At 39.8% G+C, this 22,906-nt stretch overlaps 1 protein-coding gene across 5 annotated transcripts in view; it reads right to left on the bottom strand.

The window, feature by feature from the left end:
- DIAPH3 (diaphanous related formin 3) overlaps positions 1–22,906 on the bottom strand; it is a 485,199-nt gene that overhangs the window by 446,970 nt on the left and 15,323 nt on the right. For 3 of the 5 annotated variants that reach the window (XM_081815001.1, XM_081815004.1, XM_081815003.1), the window contains exon 2: positions 12,048–12,080. The exons of the other annotated variants lie outside the window; for them this stretch is intronic. In XM_081815001.1, coding sequence (XP_081671127.1) covers positions 12,048–12,080 — 33 coding nt within the window. The remainder of the gene's footprint in view (positions 1–12,047; positions 12,081–22,906) is intronic. 5 annotated transcript variants of the gene reach the window in all.

Raw genomic sequence — 22,906 nt, forward strand, 5'->3', positions numbered from 1 at the left:
TGGGTCACTCAGTCTGGGGTATGCCAGCTGCCACCCAAGAAGACACTCAAGACCTAAGGGTAGGTCCACATGGCATGGAGCTGAGCTAAAGAAACTAAAGAGGCAGAGAAGCCTCTTGCCAACAGCCATGCCAGTGTGCCATCTTGGAAGCCCAGCTGAGCCTTCAGATGACTTACATAGCCAACAGGACTAATAGCTCCTCAGAGATTAAGACTTTTATATACTCTAGCCAACATCTTCATTACAATCTCATGGGACTCCAAGCCAAAAACCACATACCTAAGCAACTACCAAATTCCTGCCCCCCAGAAGAAGTGCAACTAAACATTTGCTGTTTTAAGTCACTAAGTTTTGGGGTAATTGTTAACATAGCAACAGGTAACTGTTAAAGTCACTGCTATATGTTCAGCCTATAGCACAGAATCTAGCAGAAAGCTAACGATCCATTAACACGTGAAGGTACAAGTAAATGAGCAATTACTGGATAAAATACATAAGATACAGTACTGTCCCTGAAGAGGCTCACCACTTGAAGGAAAAACAGAAGCTACTGAAGGTAAAATACACAGATGCCCCCAAGAAAAATCATAAGCCAAGTAAATTAGCAACAGATAGTTATAAGTGATTCTAGGGTGAGGGAAAATCAAAAGAGGCTTGGAAAGAGGATACATCAGGGAACCCTGTGAGGCTGACTGGAGAATTATGGGAGAGGACACACGTTGACAGCCCAAAGACATGCTTGCCTATTTCCACGGTCCTTACTAAAATGGTGGGGACATCAGTATTACTAAGATCGAACACGGTCAGTGAGAAATTGGCTGCTCATTGTTGCAGGTGTGAAGAGCTAACCATCCCAGTCTGAGGCCACAATCCTAGCACTCAGTAACAATTCCCACCAAGCCACCCACTATTGCACTCGAACTTTAATAGCCCTCAGTGTTAGAAATGGCCCTTCCTGGCCTTAAATTTAGATTTTAGTGAAGTTATAAGACGTTCTTTAGCCAGAGGTTTTGACAAAGTTTCCCATCACCCCCCAGAAATGTACCTACCTACAGTAATTTATTCACATTTAAATTTCATAAGGTATCTTATTAAATGATAAGCATACTCACTAGATTAAAATTCCTTGAAAATAAATTACAATACGCCGTCTATCTCCTACAACCAACTGTCACAGGGCAGCCAGTGAAGACGCCCACATAGGAAAGACCAGAGGCCCCCAACAACTATCAGCACCAACTTCCCAGTCAGGCGTGAACACCCTATAAATGAATTCTCCAGCTCCATGAAGGCTTCACAGGACTGCAGCCTGAGTCAACGTTGTGCTTAGAATCTCATGAAAGACGTCAAACCAGCACTATCCCGCTATGCTGCTTCCAAATTTTAGACCCAAGAAACTGAAATGTTATTGTTTAACCCACTCAGCTTTAGGATAATTATATAAACAGAAGACTAATACAGAGCTCCTCATAGAATATTTTTAAATGCCTAAAACAGGTATAATTATAACAAAAACTTATGAAAATATTTTAAAATTTTATGGTAATAGGTCTTCATGAACTCATTATATAACATGCGGTAATAGGAAATCTAATTTCAACATAGTGTTGAACACAAACCACCTTTTGAAGTATCTCCAATAACTAACATGCTTTGAACATATGTTTTCTGTGGTAACCAAGTCACAGGTCAAATCCTACTGTGTGTGTGTGTGTTTGGAATTTGTTTTCACCTATATTCATAATTTAAAAAAAACAACTAAGTTTTACTTAAAGATTAATGAAAATAAAGATTTAATCTTTTTTCCGTTCAAGGACACCATGAATTTTACTACCAAACCCCTGGTGGTCCATGGCCTGCAGTTTAAGAACCCCCTGGTAGGTCTAGAATAACAGAAAGAGGGGTTGAAAGGTAAACAACTCAAGTTCTAATGCCTTTCACGCATTAGTGGCAGAAACTACATACAAGACCTCAAGTTGAGACCAACCAGGAAAACTGCACCAGAAATGCTCAAAGAGAGCTGGAAGCTTTTGAAGGAAGAAGCCAACAGGAATGTAAAGCCTTCAAAGAACATCTAGGTTTCAATTAGAGCAAGAAGGAAAACAAACATTCAAAGACAGGCTTTGACTGCCAATGGGCAAAGTAGGAAGGCTTGAGAAGACTGAAGGAGTTGGGAGAGGAATGTCCAAGAAAAAGAATAAATGGACCTGGATAGGGAGAGAAGCATCTAGGTGCAGATATGGATTGACTAGGACTTCTGATGTTGACTTAGATGAACAGAAAAATCGTTTGAATTGTAGTGACTAATGAAAACAAATAAGGAAACAAATCATGAAACCATATAGACCGAGTCCTCTTAAATCATCTTCTCTGTCCTGACTGCCACTGTCCTACTTTGGGACACTTGGACAACAGCCACAGCCTCCTCGCTTGCCTCTAGGTCTGCTCTGCCCCTCTACCCCCAATCATTCTGAGCTACTCTCTATACGGACATCATTTTGATCTTCCTGAAATGCAAATCCAATCCTGTCCCTCACTCCTATGCTTAAAACATTTCAATCTTTGCATCCCCATTACTCAGAGAAGGACATTCCAATCTTACCATGGCTCAACAAGGTCCAGCTTAATCTGAACTGCACCTTCTCTCCAATCTCTTCACCTCTCCACCCCGCTTACACTGTAGGATCCAGATGTAATGAAAATGCCAGTCTCTTAAATGTGCATGTTGTTCCTTGTGCCTAAAACCTATCCACAACCACAACTCCTATCCCATCCCCTTAATCTGGCTCATTTCAACTCCATCTTCAGCTCTCAGTTAACTACATCTTAGGTAGGAGCCTTCCTGACTCAAGACTAAGCAAGATGCCCAAAAGTCTGGTGTCTGCCATTACATAGTACGAACACTATTCTGAAACTACCTCTATCATAGGTTTACTCAACCAGGGTGTAAGTCCTTGAGAAGAGGAATTATTTTATTCACTACTGGACCTACTCCTGGAACTTAGCATTGTCCAAAGCATATAGTGGGTGTTCTATTCATTTTTGGTAAGTGAATAATAAATAGCTCCCTATCTTCCATGTCTGGGATACAAGCCATTGCTTCTTGCTTTGCTAATTCCTTCCCAAAAGTATCAGGAAGAACTCCAAGTGTCATGCCTTTTATATATTAAGAATAACCTAGACTCTTACCAACACTGATCCATTGAGTATTAGTCCCCTAGACTGAGAACCTTGAGTTCTGTAATGCAACATCAGGTGGGAAGAAAAATATCCACTCAAAGGAAAAGACAATCACTTAAAAAGAATATTCAAAACAACCCCAAAGTTATACCTACTCACATCTTTAAGTATAATTCTAATTTCTTGTGTGAAAATATTAACACTATATACATAAAAGGAAATATAAATTAGCTCTGTAAATATACTTTTTAGAAGACATAAACGAGTAATACCCATAAACAAAAGTCCTCCGAAAACATCAACAATTGCTTTCTACTTGCCAACCCAACATTTCCATTAGGAATCCATTCAGCTAGTATCCAGTAAATAAAATTATCAGAGTAAAAAATTACTACAACTCCTGCCAGCTTAGATTCCAACTTGCCCTTCAGAAGTAGCTGAAAGGTCACCTTCTCTACCAAGTCTTCTCCCAACATCAAAAATGACCTTACCCCTTCCAATGAACCCTATATACAGAGCAATGGCCTAGGACAGTATTAGTATATACCTATATAACTGTAAACTGTATACATCTGCTTCCCCACTGTTCCCAGATGCAGAGGCCATCATATCTATCTTTGTATTCCCATAGGAGTACTAACTATTCAAATGCTTAATGAATGAAGGGATAAAAGGATGAATAAACAAATCTGCACACCCCACTACATCTTAGTATATTCAACTCTGAGAGCTCTTGATCTTATTCCCAAGTATCTACTGATTTGAGTAGGAGCTCTCTAAACTATCCCATAAATATTTAAAGATTCTAAGACAGTACTTAAGTGTTACTACTGAAAACCTAAGTACAGGAAGCTCTAATTAACTCATATTAATGGGCTCAGAAAGGCTCACCTGACTTAGTGAATAATTTAAGCTTATAGAACTTATTTGATGTATTTTACTACATACATTCAGTTGTCCCAGTCCATGCTGGTTTATCTACTTTACACAGAAGAGTTTCTTTTGAATATATCATTTCAAAGAAAAACTGGAAAATATCACTCTGTATTATTATTCATGGTTTTTAAACTTACCAAGGATATAGAAGTTCATAAAAAGTTTTATGTCCCATTAGGCCAATAAGAAAATAATTTAAGTAATTCTTTTAAATTCAGTTTTTTTAAAGATGATTTATGTTCTATTAACTGACTTGCAAGTGAGGCACATAATCAGATAAAATGATTATTTACTTTCATAAGTACAATGTCCAATTTAGCATATATCCCACAAGGGAGGTCACATCTAGGTAGGTCCAGGAATAGCCTGCGGGTAGACAAAAAGCAGTCCTGTCAAGCATATCCCTCTGGGCAACTCATCTTCGAGCAAACCAGTCTCACAAAACACACTCAGGAACATGCTGGAGTCGTCTGGTAGCATTTACATCAAGTTAGTCACAAGGCCCACTGAGAACAGGGAAAACTTCTCAAAGCACTCATCAGAACCCACACCCAGGTGATATCTTCAATGGTTCTAAGACCACATTCCTGGTGGGGAAATTTGAGGGGAACCAGGAAAGCCCGCAGTTATATCTGGGAGCAAATTGCCATTGCTAGATCTGTGAAGTGGCTTCCATACAGAGTTTTTCCATGTCCTTCACAATTAAAGCGGGAAAAAAAAAAAGACGCTTATTCTTTACCTGTTGACATCTCTCAGTCACACATATCACTAGTCCTTCGGGATAAAGGTTTCAGTTTTATTTACTGGAAATACTAAAAATAACTCATTTCTAATCATAGAAAAGTTCTCAGAATATGTTTTTACAATTATAATTCTCAGAATTAAGATCAATGACTAGGATACAATCTTTTCTTATCAATTTAAAGGCCAGAAGTCTCATAGAAATGGCTTCAAGGGGAAAAGCAGTCTGGAATCAGTCTGCCATGGTTTTTTCTCACAGCCCCCATGACATTGAACAAATTATTAAATCTCTCTTGCCTCAGTTTCTCCATCTTTCAAAATGGGAATGATTTTCACAACAAGCTTCTAAGGGGGGTATTAAGTATTTATAAAGCTAACATTTAGAACACTACTCAGCACATAACTAACAATTACAGGGTCTTTATGTTGACTATCAAGTTAGAGAGGCAGGGTCCTACCATAAAGGCCTTAAAGGCCATATTAAAGAGTGCAGGCTTGACTTATAGATAACTGGTGCACCTAAGCAGTTTCAAATGAGGTGAAATATGGTCAGATATATAATTTAGATGGGTCAGCCTGCTGTGTAGGAAGTTGGCTTTTTAGGGAACAGAAAGTTGCTTGAGAATCCGGACAAGAGATAGGAAGCCTTGTGCTCTGATAGAAGGAACTGAGAGAAGGAAGTAGATTCAAGAAATCATCAAGAAGCTACCTTCTAAGAGAATATAGGAACAGAAACAAGCTTAAGAGGAAAGAAAGTCAAAGGTTTTATTTGGGGCATGTAGAGTTTCAAGAATGGATGAGACATCCATATGAAGGTATTCAGTAGGACAATGCAGTAATAGGTCTCAACTTAAAGGTCATAGACAAAGACATGGACTAAGGTGATAACCCCAGGCCAGTACTATATACAGAGGAGAGCAGTGGCTGCAGGAAAGAAACCTGATAAATAATAGTTTAAGATCGGCAAAGGAGGAGCGCCTGGGTGGCTCAGTCGGTTAAGCATCTGCCTTCAACTCAGGTCTTGATCTCAGGGTCCTGGGATCAAGTCCCGCATCGGGACTTGTGGCTCAGCAGGGAAGTCTGCTTCTCCCTCCACCCATCCCCTACTCATGCTCGTTCTAATAAATAAAATCTTTAAAAGAAAAAAAGATAGGCAAAGGAAAACCACACAAAATAGAAAAGGTCATAGGGATACAAAAATCAATAAAGTTTGTGTCCCACAAACCAAGAAGTATTTGTTCAAAGAAGGCAGTAACTGTATCAAGTATAGCCAATAAGTCTAGTAAATTTCCAAAGACTACAACTTAATGACTATTACTGCGGATAAAAATAGTCATTTCATAATGATGAAAGATTTACTGCAATCCCAAGTATATATGCACTTAATTGCAGAGCTTTAAAATACATGGAGCAAAACAGATAGAACTGAAGAGAGAAAAATCCAAAATTATAGTTGGAAACTTCCCACTGCTCTCTCAATAACTGTTAGAACAAGCGAAAAGAAAAATCCAGAATATATGAATAACACTGTCAACCAACAGGATTTATAGACCAATTCTAAAACAAGCAGAATGCACATGTAACATTCACAAAGATAGACCACATTCTGGGACAGAGAGCAAGACTCAGAAAACTACAAATGATTGAAGTCACACAAACTATGGTCCCTGGCCACAAGAGAATTAAGTTTTAAGTCAGTAACAGAAAGATCAGGAAAAGCCCCAAATATTTAAAAGTTAAACACAGACCTAAATAACCAATAAGTTAAAGAAGAAATCAACAGGAAATTAGAAGATATTTTGAATATTCAGAAATGATACAGCTAAAGTAGCTCAGAGGAAAATTTATAGTGTAATTTTTTTTTATATTAGGAAGCAAAAGCCTTAAATTATACACATTTCTACCTTAAGAAACCATAAAAAGATTAAGGCAAGATAAAAACAAAATTATCATCCAGAAATTAATGAAACCTAAAGCTGGTTCTCTGAAAAGATCAATAAATTTGACAAATCTCTACCCAGACTAATCAGTGGGGAAAAAGAAGACAAGTTATTTATCAGAATGAGAAAGGGAGAAATCATTACAGATCCTACATTTAAAAGGATAAGGAAATATCACAAACTGCCAATTCAAAAATACAGATATGAAAAAATTCCTTGAAAGCCTAAGGCCCACTCAAGAATAATTTGAATGGCCCTGTATCTTGTGATAGACATTACAGGAGAGGAATGGCAAATAAGCACAATAAAAGATACTCAACATTAGTATTTAGGAGAAAGTTTGTCAGTTTCTTATAGTTACCACTTGATTCCCCTTCCAAAATGAAAACATGTCCACAAGAACTGTACTCAAATGTTTGTAGCGTTATCAATCCCCAAAAACTGGAAACCCAAACTAGTGAATATATAAACCAGTATTACCAAACAATTGAATACTACTCAGTAATAAAAAGAACAAATTTCTGATACACCCATAGCACTAGAGGGGTCTCAAAAGCATTATGCTAAGTAAAAGAAGCCAGACACAAAGGCAACATACTAAGGGATTCCATTTATATGAAATCCTAGAAACTGAACTGTGTAGTTCAGAAAGCAGATTCATGATTCCCAAGAGCCAAGATGGCAGGTGGCAGGGATTGACTGCAAAGGGCACAGAGGGAATCTTTTGGGGTGATGGAAAGCTTTTATATCATAATCTTCATGTAGGCATGATTGTATACATTTGTCAAAATGCATCAGATTATACCCATAAGATTGGCGCATTATGTTGTAAGTAAATGCTTCCTCAAAAAAAAAAAAAAAAACAAAACAACACACGTTCCTACCTCTACCACGAGTATGGTAAATGCATAGTTCTCCAAGCATTTCGGCAGTAGTTCTCCCTTACAAACCTCCATCACCAGGGATACCAAGTCTCCAGAGAGAGAGGAGTCCTGCGCAGTCACACTGCTAGTAAGCGGCAGAGCCAGCACCCGAACCCAGATTTCCCCTTTCAGCTACATGTCATAAAGTGAAGAGCAGACACTCGGAGAGACCGGAGGACGTCCTCTGGTTGCTGTCTGGGCCAAGGTCTGTTTTCAAGTTCTACTTGTGAGCCACGTGTGGGACAAGAAATCAATGTAGTGGATTCGATCCGCACCCGCAACTTTTTTTTTTAATGGAAGGAAAAAGAGTGGAAAAGAAAAGATCAGAGTTCACTATGCTCAGAAACATGAAATAGTCATATATAAAACTGTTTCAACTGCAGGGGAATTTATATGTGTACGTGTGCTGGGCTACAAAAGGGTACTTCTTATTGTAGGTCCCAGCCAAGAAAATTTGAAAATCATTGCTGCAGGTCACACCAGAGATTACAACAGTAATACTGGCTGCAGAAGGGATAAAAGAGACAATCAGTACAAGCCCAACACTTGAGACAAATGGTTGGGAGGGACGGTAAGCAAGTCAAAACGACTTCTACTCAAAACGCAAAAACACTCTGTGGACACACTGATGGAGGATTCAGCATTGTGTCATCCACGTTCAATTTCTTGCTGTTTACCTTTCCAATCCCGGCTCCCTTCGCTGCCCCGTCTCAATCTTTTTGTCTCTGCAAGGAAAGCCCTCTTTTTAACCCAGGCATAGACAATGGATGGTTGTAAACTAAATGACTTTTTCACCTTGGATTGCACTTTATACATCATGAATGCTCAGATATTTGTAGAACAAACACGGTTTCAAGTATATGAACTCTGACCAGGGATCTGAACACTACAGCAATACTTCCTTCCTGCAACTGGACAGTGTCGGTGAAATCCTGACTAACTCAAGAAATAACCTTGAAATGTGAAGTATTTTTGTAGGCCTTCAACAAAGCAACTTAAATGGGGTTTTTAACATTAATGCTTCCCAGAATGTTTCAACTTAATGTTTCTAAAATACTCTTATTCAAAGATGTGACCACAGCTGACACCATTTTATGCACCTTCTCTCAAGTTCTACCCAAAACATGCTATTCTCACATTAAAAAGTTCTAAATTGGAGCGCCTGGGTGGTTCAGTCGGTTAAGCATCTGCCTTTGTCTCAAGTCATGATCCCACCTCTGCTTGCTGCTCCCCCTGCTTGTGCTCTCTCCCTCTCGGTCAAATAAATAAAATCTTAAAAAAAAGTTCTAAATCAAAAGTACACATGCAACATATATGTTGTGGGGTGGCCACCTTTAATTAGAAAACACATTGCCAGCACACATCAAAGCATCCATGGCAAATGCTCACCTGAGCTCTAACTCACCAGAAACAGTTAAACAGAGGCCCCAAGATAACCAGCTACCCTTTCCTCCCTCCCTCCATGTTCTGCATTGGTCTGTGAGCATATAAGGCTCAACTACAAATGCATCACATCACCCTACTGTCTATACGTTGGGAAATATTTTTAAAAGGGGTTAAAAAGGGACAAATGAATGCAGCAGTTCAACACACTTCAGCCTAAGTGAAACTCAAAACTTTATGACGAAAGTAGAGATGGTATAATCAGTCCTGCTCTACAAGTGATCAAATTGATTGATTTGCCAAGGTCAAAGAGCTAAGAGGTGAAGTTCTGTCTTTCAACAAGAGTTTTCTGATTCCTAATCTAATGCTCTTTCCACACTGCATCAATGAGTAAGGTTTGCTTTTCAGCGTGTCTTCTTCAAGATAGCCAGGCTTCTTCTCTAAGCTCCACAACAATGTATCCAGCTGCCTGAACTAGATGCCTGCTTGATCCTTTCCTGGACTTAAGCGCTGGCCTACTCAAGAGCCAGGCTAAACCACAAGAGCAGAAGCGAACATCAAGAGCTGGGGAGACAGTAGTTCAGTCAGCTGGTCAAGGGGAAAAAGGCCAAGAAGGAATCTAGAAGAAAGAGTCATGTGTACATCGAAGAGAAAGGCAACCATCAGTGATTCAGGCAGGTGGTCAGAAAGTCTGACAGCAAGCTCTTGTCAAAGGTTTTTTGTTTTTTTGTTTTGTTGTTAAAGCTTCTTTACCCTATGCAAAGGCAAGAGTCCATCTCTGGAAAGCCTAACCAGGACCAAGCCATCCCCAGGTCCAAGGAAACCACAATACTAGGCAAGTAATCAAAAACAGGGATTCATTCTTTTATTCCCTCAATGAAAAACTAGTGAAAATGCTTACCATGTACCAGACAATATACCTGGAAGTAATTAACACATTGTCTCTTCCTTGATGTTTAAACTGGTGAGAAGTTCACAGAGTGATATACTGGTTTGATAAAAATACCACACAAGGGACTCTGGTAACTTCCCAAAAGTCCTGACCTTCCCAAGCCCGATTACACGGATAAGGGGAGAGCAGGAATGGAGGCAGAAAGGAGAGAGAACACTATAGTCTTCACTGAGGAGGAGCCTATTTACTAATGTAAGATCAGAGCAAGATGGCTTCCAGAATGACCCGCAAAAGCCACTCTAGAAAAGAAACAGGCCTATTTCTAGAACTTAGGGTAGAGGCTGTGGGTTGGCAATGTGCAAGGTCAGTCATAACGAGGGTAAGAGCGGCAGCTCAATGAAAAAAGGAAAAAATGTATGGTGCCCATAAAATATGAACAAACCTCACGTGTCCTAGAATAGCATTCAGCAATAGAAAGGAACAAAGTAGTGATCAAGCTACAACACAGATAAACCTTGAAAACATTATGCAAAGTGGTCTTTTGTGACTGAATTCTTTCATTTATCATGACTCCATTCATAGGAAATGTCCACGAGTGGCAATCTGCAGACCAAGTAGCCTGGCCATTGCTGAGCGCTGCCAGAGTTGGGCATGAGTGGGGAGTGACTGCTTTTAAGTAGGAGGTTTCTCTTTGGGTGATGGAAATGTTCTAAAACGGATTGTGGTGATGGCTGTATAGCTCTGAATAAAACCATCCAACTGTACACTTTACATGGATGAACTATAGGCTATATGAACTATATTTTAATAAGACTATTACAGATCTACCATTGTATATTCTCATGGATGTTCAAACAAAAAAATTGCAGATGGTTTTATTGCAGTCATAAGCAGCCATTTGAAGGCTAAGTCAGCACAGTAAGCATATGGGTTCGGAACTTTGTGGAACAAGAGTGAAGCCACGGCTGCACCACTGGCCAGCTGCACATAGCTGGACAAACGGCTTACTGAACCTAGCTGACCCTCGGAGCAACTGAGTGCTAAGACGAGGACAACATCTACCTTGCAGGGTAAGAAATGACATGTCCTCTGTGTAAGCACTCCATAGCACTACAACTTCCTAAATACTATTACATGAAAAACATTATCCAGAAAAGCTTACATCAACCTTCTTAGATATTATCCAGAGGAACAAAACAGAACATTCTATTTCTTCAGTCCTGCATGTCAAGATCTACATCTCATTCAGCTTCACATGTCCACCTTATCCAAGTACCCAAGATGGTACTTTGGATAACAGGGGTGCTAAACATTTTTTTGAGTGCTTACTATGTTCTAGGCACTCTGTTTCATATTAAAGGTAAATTCTAATTCAAAACCAGGTCAACAGGGCACTGTGCTTGGTCCTATTATGGTTTTTTATTATTATTGTTAATTTGGGCCTTGCTGTTATTATCCTTTATCATTAGCCAAATTTACACTCAAAAATCTATTTTTCAAAAACATGTACTTGAATATACAAGAATCTGTAATGGTGATATAAAGTGTTACTTATAAGCAAGCCTATTATCAACAGACAGAATAGGAAGGAATGCTTGGTTGTGTTTTTGAGCAGTATTTTTTTTTTTTTTTAAATACATGCATGAGATTTTAGTCTGGTTTACTTTAATTAGCAACTACATATTTCAAAAAAGCTGAATGTCTTTAGCTATTTTTTTTTTTACCTCCTTCTGAAGTGTGCAATTCATCCCCCAAAGAATGAGAGCTGATGTGAATGATTCAAAGTTGACTAACAATTTGTAATTAAACAATTTTTTTAAATTAAGATATCAACTAGTTCCTTCTACTATTTAAAAGCAAAAAAAAATTTTTTTTTTTTTTTTTTTTTTTTTACCAGTTCTGCCTCTATTTTAGCACTATAAAAAAAAAAAACAGCACATTTCCAAACCATGCAGGTTTTTAGGCAGTTTCAAAGGTGTTAGCATAGCACGCCATCCACATTACATGGTTAGTTAAGATTCACAACAAAAGAAATGTTGAGCATAACCTTACCATATCATCCGTCAGGGTCCTAATATTTAAATGCTGCAAATGAAAGAAACCAATCACATCAGTACTTTATAACAGTTTTGTAGTTAATATTTAAAAATTCTACAGTGCTAAGTTGAACGTAATTCCTGACAGTCTAATAAAAATGAATTATACATTGTTTTAATCACCTTCTCAAGAAGATGGACAAAAGGTACTCTGAATGTGTAGTTTCAAACATTTCCCAAGATTTCTCGGACTTGCAAACCTGACAAACTAGAAACCTGTGCTACAATAAACATGTTCCCGATTAACAATATTAGTTACAAGTATATGGACTTAGGACACAATGGATATGGAGATTTAAAATGTGAAAAAAAATCTGAACCATAGGACAGTGAAACTTTAAATCTACCATTAGCATGCAGCATAGTAGATAATGAAGTACTTTGCTGGCTTAATTAACTTAAACAATTCTAGTAACGAAGAGAGTACTGGAATGACTATTTGCATCTTTAACATCAGTCTGATTTATCACCAGTGGTGACAGTAGACACTTTTCAATTTCATTGCTAGCTTCTTTGAGAACCCTTTTGATTTCCCTGCTAGACAAACATAAGGCCACCTTAAAAAGTGAATAAATTAGTTTCTTACAAAGTGGTGTTCAAAAGAAAAAGCATTTAGGGGGAAAAAGAAGGCCAGAAATCTAAGTTTTATAAATTCTGGAGTCAGGCAAGAGTTTGTATTCAAGGAGCTGGAATCAATTTCCAATGCTCCCTCGTCTTATTCAGTAGCATTAGACCATTTAAAAGGGCAGAAAAAGGGTCAAGTGCATTCCTAAATAGACCTGATTTTAGAAGTATAAAAGAACATGTGTCAGCATTCATCATATAACAGCCTGAGTGGCACTAACTTCAACATGAACAGAATGAAATTTTTCATGTTTGTATACTGGCATATACCTTTATTAATGCTCATCAATCTAGCTCAGTGATGATCCAGATTAAAAAATTGTACAAAGCAAATCACTATCCCAGATTCTCTTGTTCTTTGACCAAGACATTCCTTCCTCTAGGGCAAGGAATACAGTAACTAGAGGGGCCCAGAATGAGCTTTGTGTATAACCAAAGCTGAATAACTGACCACACTTAAGCCACACCACTAGGTTCTAGCCTAAATGCTCTGTTAAATTGGGAACAAAGAAGGGACAGTACTGAACTAACAGAACTAGTATTTAATTCTGGGCTAGAAGTGGTCTTCAGTATTACCTTCAGCCCTTGAAAATAACAAGCACAGAAGTCCTTACAGGTGGGTAAACTCCTGGGCAAAACGGTTAAGACTTCTGAATACTTAGGGCCACAGTCACCTCCCAGAGGCCATTACTAGAATTAAACGCCAGCAAAGGGCTCGCAAGTTCACAGAAAAAGGAGTAGAAAGACTGTGTGGGTAGAAAGCAGTAGAAAGACCCCTCCTAACTGCCCACTGTTATGTACCAATTTCCTGCCAACAGAGATCTCCAGCCCATTGCACATGGTGAACTCATCTCTATTCTTCAGCCAGAGATACCGCCCCAATCACAACAGGCATCACACCTGAAAGGGGTTGTTCCGCATTCCTCTCACGAGACTAGGAATAGAGCCAACTACCAACACAAGGGCATTCTAGGTGGCCTGATCTTGAAAAGTAAGGCCAAAGACAAAGGATCCGGCTGGAATCCGTTTAGAAAAGTACGCCACGGTAAAAAGAAAACACCTTCTTCAATTAAATAGCCCCAAATACCAGTTTGAGTTGCCTGAGGAAAATGCCATAAAAGCAATGTTGAGAGAATGGAAAAACAATTTTAAACCAGAGCAGAGCCCAGGCAAGATTCATTATTTAAAGACTGCATAAAAGGTACAGAAAATACAGTACCAGACAGGAGAAGTTGGGCGGGGGGGGTGGAAGTTACAGCATGCAAAATACAGAAGATATAAAAAAAAAAAAAAAATAGTTTCTGGCTATTTACAACTTTGAATGCCTAAAGCTGCACAGCCCTTTCAAGTTAGAGTTGGACTCATAACTCAGAATATAACAGTCACCCTTATGTAGAAACAAGACATGTAAGTTTCTTTTTGTTGTTTTTTGTTGTTTTTGGTCATAAATTCTTTGGATCGTTAAACCAGCTCACTGAGAATCTAGCTTTAGTGGCGCCTGGGTGGCTCAGTCGGTTAAGCGTCTGCCTTCAATTGGGGTCATGATCCCGGGGTCCTGGGATCGAGCCCGGGGTCGGGCTCCCGGCTCAGCAGGGAGTCGGCTTCTCCCCTGCTCCTGTGCTTGTGCTCTCTCATTCTTTCAAATAAAATCTTAAAAAAAAAAAAAGAATGTGACGAATTATGACAATTATAATACAGGGGTAAGAGAACTCAAAAGGATCCAAGTGAAGGAAGTTCAACAGTCAGAGAAAAGCAAGAAGCCAGTTCCTATTCCTTCTCTGGAAAGCACTCGCCTATCAATTCTCCCCACTACCCACACCACGATCCAGAGAAGCCAGTAGGGCAGGAAATGATAGCAAATTCAAGGACCCACGACAGGACCACAGGTAGTGACCAACAGAGCAAACAGCTGGAAAACAAATCTAAAAATTTTGGTTCCTATATCAAAACAGTGAAGCCAGAATAAGTTTCACTTCAAGATTTAGCTTTCAAAAAAAAAAAAAGAAGTTACATAGCTATTTGTTTACACACATGCAATCTGAGACTACTAAAGACCCGTCAGCATTTAAAAATTTAAGTAGGTCAAAGCATGAATAATTGCCCCTGAAAACTGAAATGTCCAATCCATCTACTTCAAACATGACCCAAAGAAAAAATAGACACTATTTTTTAAATGTACAGTTTTATCAAGTGGTACCCTTCTGTAGGATGTTTGCAAGCTAATATTAATTCAAGTTTTCTGTGAAGTGGACATTACATCAACATTTAGATCACAGACTTCTGAAAAGTCGAAGGGGTAGGGGGAGAGGAAATGATGGACATAAAACCCGGAGATAATCCTGCGGGGTTTCGGCCTTCTTGTAGTAAATATAAAACTACAAGGGTGACATCCTTAATTAGAAAAAGAAAAGAACTTTGTTATAAAAAGTTACTGCCTTTATACTGCTACTCGAGGTACTGTTTATATGTCTGGTTAGCCAAGACACTTAAATGTAGTTGTTCGTTTTATAGCTACGAGCAATGCTCTTTACTCTGGCTTCTGCTTGGGGGAAATAGGAACTGCACCCATCAATCCAGCTCATGAGTAGCATTTGCTGAGACCCACACCAAGAAGGAAATGGAAACGTTCAATGGAAGCAGATAGGACCACTTCAAAAATAACCTAATAGAAACTTTTAGGATTATATTTGTAACTCCACATGCACAGAAATGGAAAGCATACAGTTCTAGACCTACGAAAACATTCATACCTAAATGTGATTTTGTGACCTTTAGTTACATTATTTGGTCTCTGATTGTATGGGGTTATAACACTTTATGGCAACGGGATAAATCAAACTGGCAGTAATTTCAAAAACAGTTCTGTACACAGAACAATTGGTAAATGGTTAAGGTGTGGTATTAAAGCACATTACGGCTCCTTTCCTGAGCCAAAAAACTCACCTTTCTTCCTGTGTTCCTACGTTGCTCAATTTGCTAATTCTACTTTCTCCCTAAAAAGGAGCACCTCATATAGATAAGGAAGATAAGGAACAATGTTTTCTGCTAATGACAGTTCCTAGGATGGATGGTCAAGAGGATCACTCTAGAACTGAAAGACAAAAAGCCTTTATATTTTTTGGATCCTATGTTCTTTTGAAGAATAAAAAGGTAGAAATACAGAACAGAGGTCTCTATATTCGCATTTAAGCAAGGCATCAAAACCTTTATTGAAGACCGTACATGCTGTCAAAAAAACAGATCTAGAGCTTCAGAGCACTGTAAGAAATGCTGTAAATATCAAGAGGTCCTTCCCCAACCAACTTAGTTTACAAGGAAATAAACAAGACCAGATAAACTATATAATACAAAGCAACATATAAACCAAAGGTCCACATACACTTAAAGAAAGATTCTAAGCTATAGCCCAAGACTTTTAGCCAATTTTATATTTCCTTTCATTGGTTAGCACATTGGAACCAGCAGGGAGCAAAGGATCTGTCCATTCATGTCATTAGTTACATGGCAGTCACCACCAGGTGTCAAGCTAGCAGGTCTGATCACTGTCAAAGCCAAATAACATTTAAAAAATAATTTTTAGCTGTTGCAATTTCATCAATTTACATCCTTTAAGTAGGTCATTATGAGGAGCCACTAATGAGGAAAACCTGTAAGATTAAAGCCTCTGAAGGCACCTAAGACCCAAATTTCATCTCGGCCACCTGGTTTCACCTTGTTTGTGTGCACTAGGACACACCAAGATTTTCTCTGCGAAAGGACAAGGTCTCGGCTTCTCAAGATTCTGATTCAGTAGGTCTCAAGTGGGGCTTAGGCACCCACAGGTTCCAGGGGCCCTGAAGACAATGTGGCCACCAGCCCAGGACCCGTGAGAAATCCCGCTCTGCACTCCACCACCACCAGCTGTGAAACAGCCCCTCAGCCTGCACACATTCGAATCTCCTGTTAGGTGGCTCACTTGAAAACCGGTGTCCCTGAAACAAGCTAAATGAAGGGTACAGGTAGGAAGTACAAGCCGTTTTCAAAGAAGTGAGTAAGACTGAGCTGGTACAATTGGGACAGACACCAATTAGTATTGTTTTATGAGAATTCAACACTCTCAGCGGGGTGGGGGGGTGAATTATTGCATCATTTATTCAAATGCTTAGTCTATCTCTAAAGGTACAATAATTCCACCTCATAAGTATAGGTTAGTACTGAAGGATCAAAGCTTGCTCATTAGATCAAACTGGGCCATGACACTATTTCCTTGTCAAAAAGGCCCATAACGGACTGACAACAAAGTTACACCCAAAAGGAAGAACGGATCAATCTTCTTTTAATCAGAAGATGTGGGTGAGGTTATGTTAAAGCACTGCTCAGACTTGTTTCCAATTCCAGAGTCCTTTCCACCAAATAAGAACATGTACTTTATCCTAACAACATTTCTGGTCCACACACCTATTTGTTTTAATGTTAATGCCAATTGTAAAGATTGCAGGAATGTAAAGGAATATTACTAATCATGACACTAACCACACCTACAGAGCCTAAGGTTCATTTCCCAGGCAACGACACAGCATACCTAGACGTGAAACTATTCAAGGGCTCCATATTTAACAGCTCAGAAGTGTCCAAAAATAATACTGAAGCTTTCATAGCACCGAGGATAAGAGTAGAGCTGGCTCTTTGATAACCTAAAGAAAAGCTTTTTAAGTTGACTGGCTCTTCATGTGGTCGTATTTTTATCCCCAGGTGGAAACAAGTAAGGGATGTTAGGGACAGGTGAGAAGGAGTAAAAACTCTCCACCTTCTTTTAATCTGTTCATTTATTCAAAACCAAACCCTGCCTACCTCAGAAAGATAACCCCTGGCCATTACCCCAGGCTTCTCTGCTCTCACCCACCTCAGAATCCAACCTCCCTTCTCCATAATTCCTTCTTTGGGAAAGGAGAGTCATCGAGAAATATTAGCTTTCAGGAAGAGACATCATTCAAGTATTCAGAGAAGTGAAAAAATTAATTTCTAAGATAACTCAAGGTTTTCAAAAGGATCAAAAGGCAGCAACAGAACTGCTAGAAAACCACCGCCTCTCTAGAAAAACCAATTATCAGATTGTTACTTGGACCTCTCTCCCAGATGACATCACAGGAGCTGAGCCCCTAACAAGTCTTTTTATTCTAATAGAACTCCAGTTTTTTTTTTCCTTCAATAAACCTCAACGGTGAGGTAAAATTAAAGGGAAAACAGAACGGCTAATTCTAGTTAACAGTTTGAATACCTATTTTAATATGTCGTCCTCAGCCGTTCCAGTTCTTTCCACCTCTATTACCAGATCAAAAACTCCTCTGCAATGGGTCCAAGGAAAGGCAAATTCAAATCTCTAAGCTGCTCTACAAGTAGATTTGGTTCTAGGTCACCAGAATCCAAGACCTTTACAGTCATCCGGAGAAGGCTGAAAAGTAAAGTATTCACGGTAGGAAATGGTCCTAGGGCTTCCAGAATTACCTTGAAGCTTATCTAAACTACTGGGTTATTTCTGAGCGTGATTCAGTCTCCTAGAGGTCTTGTCCATGACACAAACATAGACGGAATATTCCCGAAGCTAACACAGCACCATGCATCATTCTTTATCTGTTCAAGAAGGATTTTGGTTTTGTTTTTTTTTTTTTTTTACATTCTAACATCACCGTAAGGAAATTAAGTTTTGTTGAAGCTTTTTAGAGAATGATTTGGTGAAATAAATTCTATGTTCACATTCTTTAACCTAGTAATTCTACTTCTAGAATTAGAAAATAAAACCAGAGGTTTACACAAATATTTGTTACTATAGAGTTTATCTTAAATAGCTAGAGTTGTAATCAACCTAAAACTTCCCAGAATATGGGAATAATTAAATAACTATAGTCCTGCCATATGGACTATAATGACATAGGAAAATGCTTACAATTGTTACATGAAAAAAAGTTGCATTTAAAATTGCATATGCGATATAACTCCAATTCCATTAATACACACTTATGCAAAAAAAAAAGACAGGAAACATTTTTAATTTTACATATCCACATTGTGGGATTTGGAGCAATTTTTTTCCCATTTTCCTGTATTTTCCCAGTTGTCTAGAATAGGCTTATTTTTATAATGAGAAAAGTTTTACATTACTATGGATAATACTTTCCACACCAAGCAGAAAATATAAGTTCCTTTTCAAATAATAATGTATGTGGTTAAAAAAAAATCTAATATTGTAAACACAGGCTTTAATAGGCTAGGATTTTTTAATGCATATTTTCAAATATGTCAGAATACATTAAGCACATTACTCACTGGTTTTGTAATTCATATATAAATTAATTTCAAAAAGCTCCTTGGTTTTGTGAATTATTGATGTTGTCACCTGCTAGACTTAATTCCAAGAAAAATATACAAATCACTACATCACAAGCACAAATCCTTTTGACACAAATTCAATTTCTGTGGCAATAACATATTGACTTAGCTTTATTTTTCTATTTTATGACACTTATTAATGGCAGAGATAAAAGAAATCTATCATTTTTCTTTATTGTAAATGTAAACGATCTCATGCTATGTTGAGAATGTTAAGGTAAATACCACTCACCTGATAACTTTTTCATGCAAAGGAGGACATGGTACCAAAATAAAATAGGACTTAGGATTTTAAGCAAAAACCTAATCTCTTAATCTTGCTACTGCACAATCAGGCTGCCAACATGGGCAAGACAGTACATCAAAAACGAAGAGGGCTCGGTCCCCGCCCTTAGGAGCTTAAAGCCAAAAGAGCAGCAATAACCACAATAAGAGACCATGAAACCAGCACACATCAGAGGTGTTCAATGGTGACCAGAAGGCAAAGCAAGCTCTCCTTGCTAATTACATCTGCTTAAATACATGCTATTAACATGCAAACATTAATTTGACTTTTGTCTTCGATCATGGCTATAATCTTCAGCCATGATTTGGGTAAAACTTGTAACAGAAAATTTCCTCTTCTGACAGCGTAACAGAATCGGAAGGCCGGCAAGCAGCAAATGTTTATTAAACATTACTAGATTCTTGACAAGGAGTATACTGGTAAATAAAACAAGGACTCCTGTCCTAAAGGAACTTTCCTTCTCTTGGGGAAGTGACGGTAAACACCTTAAAGAAGTTACAGAGGATGTTGGAAGGTGACGCTTGTTCTGCTGAAATGAACAGCAGCGGCGAGGAGAGGGGAGGCTAGGAGGCCAGCCGGGAGCGTCTGCAGCTTGCAGTTTTCAACGTGGGGAGCTGGGGCCGGCAGAGGCCTGCCTGAGAGTGGCGTTGGAGCAGGGCTGAAAGCGGACTAAGGGGGAAGCTGTGTGGACGAGGAAAGCAGCTCAGAGGAAAAACAGCCTCTGGAAAAGAGCAGGTCTAGGGCGCCAAAGGACCAGGGAATCTGTGCTACAGCCAACACGCCAAAGTCAGAAGAGAGCGGCCGCAGCAGGTGGGCGCCAGGCCGTGTTAAGGCCAAGGGCTTTTCTACTCCTCTAATGGAACAGTCACAAACACAAAAAGTACTAAAACACGCTATGAATAATCAACTCAACCAGGAAAACAACAGCTGAATCCGCACAGGATACCAGACGCCCCAGAGGCACGAAAGCAACAGGGCTATTCTCAACCATTTCCTTCAGGGCTCTTTAAGGGGCTTGTTGGCCCACGTTGCCTGGCGTTATTTGCTAAGTATTAGAAATACTCTCAAAACACTGTAAAGCCCACAAAGGCAGTTTTTGGACCAACTCAGCTAGTCCTATTACATTAACATAGAATTAGGGGATGGGGGGCGGGGGGGGGGGTAGTCGAAGGAATAGCCAAGCATGTTTGGAGAAAGGAAAGTTAGAAAATTTAATTACAGCAGTTTAATTACAACCTAATCTCTCAGATCCCACCGGAGTCTGAGCCCCAGCCCTAGGAGGTCCTCCCACAGGGGGTCCCAAATGGCCGAATTCCCACAGATATCTGAGCCCCGCCGCAGGGTGTCTCTCAGACAACATCCCCTCTTTGCCCTTTCCCCTCCAACATTTTTGTAAGCAATTCCCCTGTTAAATTGACCGACCAATGTTTCAATTTCCTGTCTGGGCTCTGACCGAGACGCTGTCCTAGTCCCTTCCTTCTCCATACCCGTGCTCTGGCTGTTTCTGTTACCCTGTATGTTCACCTACTCACCTTCAAACACCACCTGCTTCAGGAAGGTTCTCTAACTTTCCCACAAGCACGCCTCTCCTATGACTCTTATGTACTGCCCTGCATTACCCAGCAGGAGGCTAACAGCCTGGGTTCTAGAAGCTAACTCACCTAGATTGGAATACAGCTCAGATACTGATCAGCTGTGTGACCCTGGGTGCTTAAACTCTGTGAGCTTCAGTTTCTCCCGGTACCAGGAGAGTAGGAAGCGTCTGTCCTCATAGGCCTGTCTGGAGCCTTAGTTGAAAAAGCCACATCAAGTCCCCTTCCTTTCCGCTAACATCCCCACCAGTATCACCTTGGTTCAGGTGACCATCATTCTCCTCAAGGCCACATCCAACAGTCTCCTCCCACTGGGCACTGAAATCATCCTCTAATCCACTGAAATCCATTTGTTATTGATGTAAATGTGTGCAGGTCCCCTCCCCAAAGTGGGTGTGGGCTCCTGAGAGCAGGATTTTTGTCATAGTCATTTTGCCAGCAGTGCTACTTGCTGGGCTTCAGTTATACTGGACCATTCTCTTCACAGCTGCTGAGGCCTCTCACGTGTTGCCATTTTTCTTTGGGGCTGAGAACTCAAGCAGTGGCAGTTTCCCAAGGCCATGCCCAGAGCCTGGGCCTCAGGACAGGGACAGCTAGATGGGTGAATGAGATGGGAGGTAAGCAGACATACTGAGTAGGTATTGCACGTATAAACCTGTGGTAAGGGTGGGTCACTCTTCATCATCATCAAGAAATGATGAGCCCACCTCTCTCATCCAAAGCTCTTTGTTTACAATTCCCTTGCTGATCATTGCTTGCAGTTTGTGTTTATGTACTTTGTTTTCTTTTTTGTTGTTTTGTTTTTAATGTGCCAGGGACCTTGTTTCCCTCATCTTTGAATGCCTAGACCTAGTCCAGGGAACATTTTAGGTCAGTGGTTTTCAACCTGACCACACATGAGAATCAGCTGAAGAGTTTTTGTTTTCTTAACATTCCAAATCAACTGAATCAGAATACCCAAAGGTAGAGCCTGTCACACATACTTGTAAAGCTCCCACAGGTGACTCTAATGGGCAACCTGGGTTAAAAACCACTAACTTGGACAAACTCTTCTGAACTCAGTCTTCCAGTTCCAAGACTATCATCAAGGAATCTCCAAAGACCCACATGTGTCGATATGGTAGATACTTGTTGGCTTTTCGACCTCACGCACAGAACTCTTCTCTGTATCACTGGGGTGGACCCAGAAGGCTTCACTGTTCTCTGTGAGCCAGGCCTGACCACAGATGTGAGCAGAGCTCAACCCCTACACCCAAGCAGAGCCAATCAAATCCTCACTCTACCAAAAATCTGGATTTGGGATTCAGAGATGAGAATGAGAATGTGTTCTCGCATGGGTCAAGAGCATGTATGTCTGGAACCATGAGGCTCTGAGCTTGGCTGTGTGAAGATCAAAGAAACCGAAGCTGTGCTTTCCGGAGATACAAATGCCTAGTGAGAAGCAAAACAAGGCTGTATGACCCCCAAAAAGAGAGAATGAGAGAAGCTGCCAGCTCTCAGTTCTTGGTTCCAAATCCTTGGGAGGACCAGCTACATTTACTGTGCTTGATCCAAGAATATACCCCTCTGTATCTTTACAACTGCCCTTTCCAATTTCAAACTAGATATTGTATGGGGGGGTCTGTTTCTTTAAGCCAAAATAGGCACTGACTGAGACAAAACCCAAGACTCCCCCAGTACCCAGATGATATAACCCACCTCATCATGATCACCACCACTTCCTGAGCACCCTTCATAATCACCAATACACCCAACAATCCTATTAATTAGCCATTATCCCCATCTTAGACATCAGAAAATGAAGTGTCACAGAAGGGATTTGTCAGAGTGAAAAGTGGCCAGGCTGGAAATGGACCCTTGGTCACTGTGACTCCAAAACCCAGACTCATTCCCCTTCCCTTCCCTCAGTCTCCGCTACAATGGGATAGCTGCTGTTATCAAATCTAG

This window comes from Leptonychotes weddellii, chromosome 3, assembly GCF_054177405.1.
Source record: "Leptonychotes weddellii isolate Sample4059 chromosome 3, ASM5417740v2, whole genome shotgun sequence".
Lineage (NCBI taxonomy): Eukaryota > Metazoa > Chordata > Mammalia > Carnivora > Phocidae > Leptonychotes > Leptonychotes weddellii.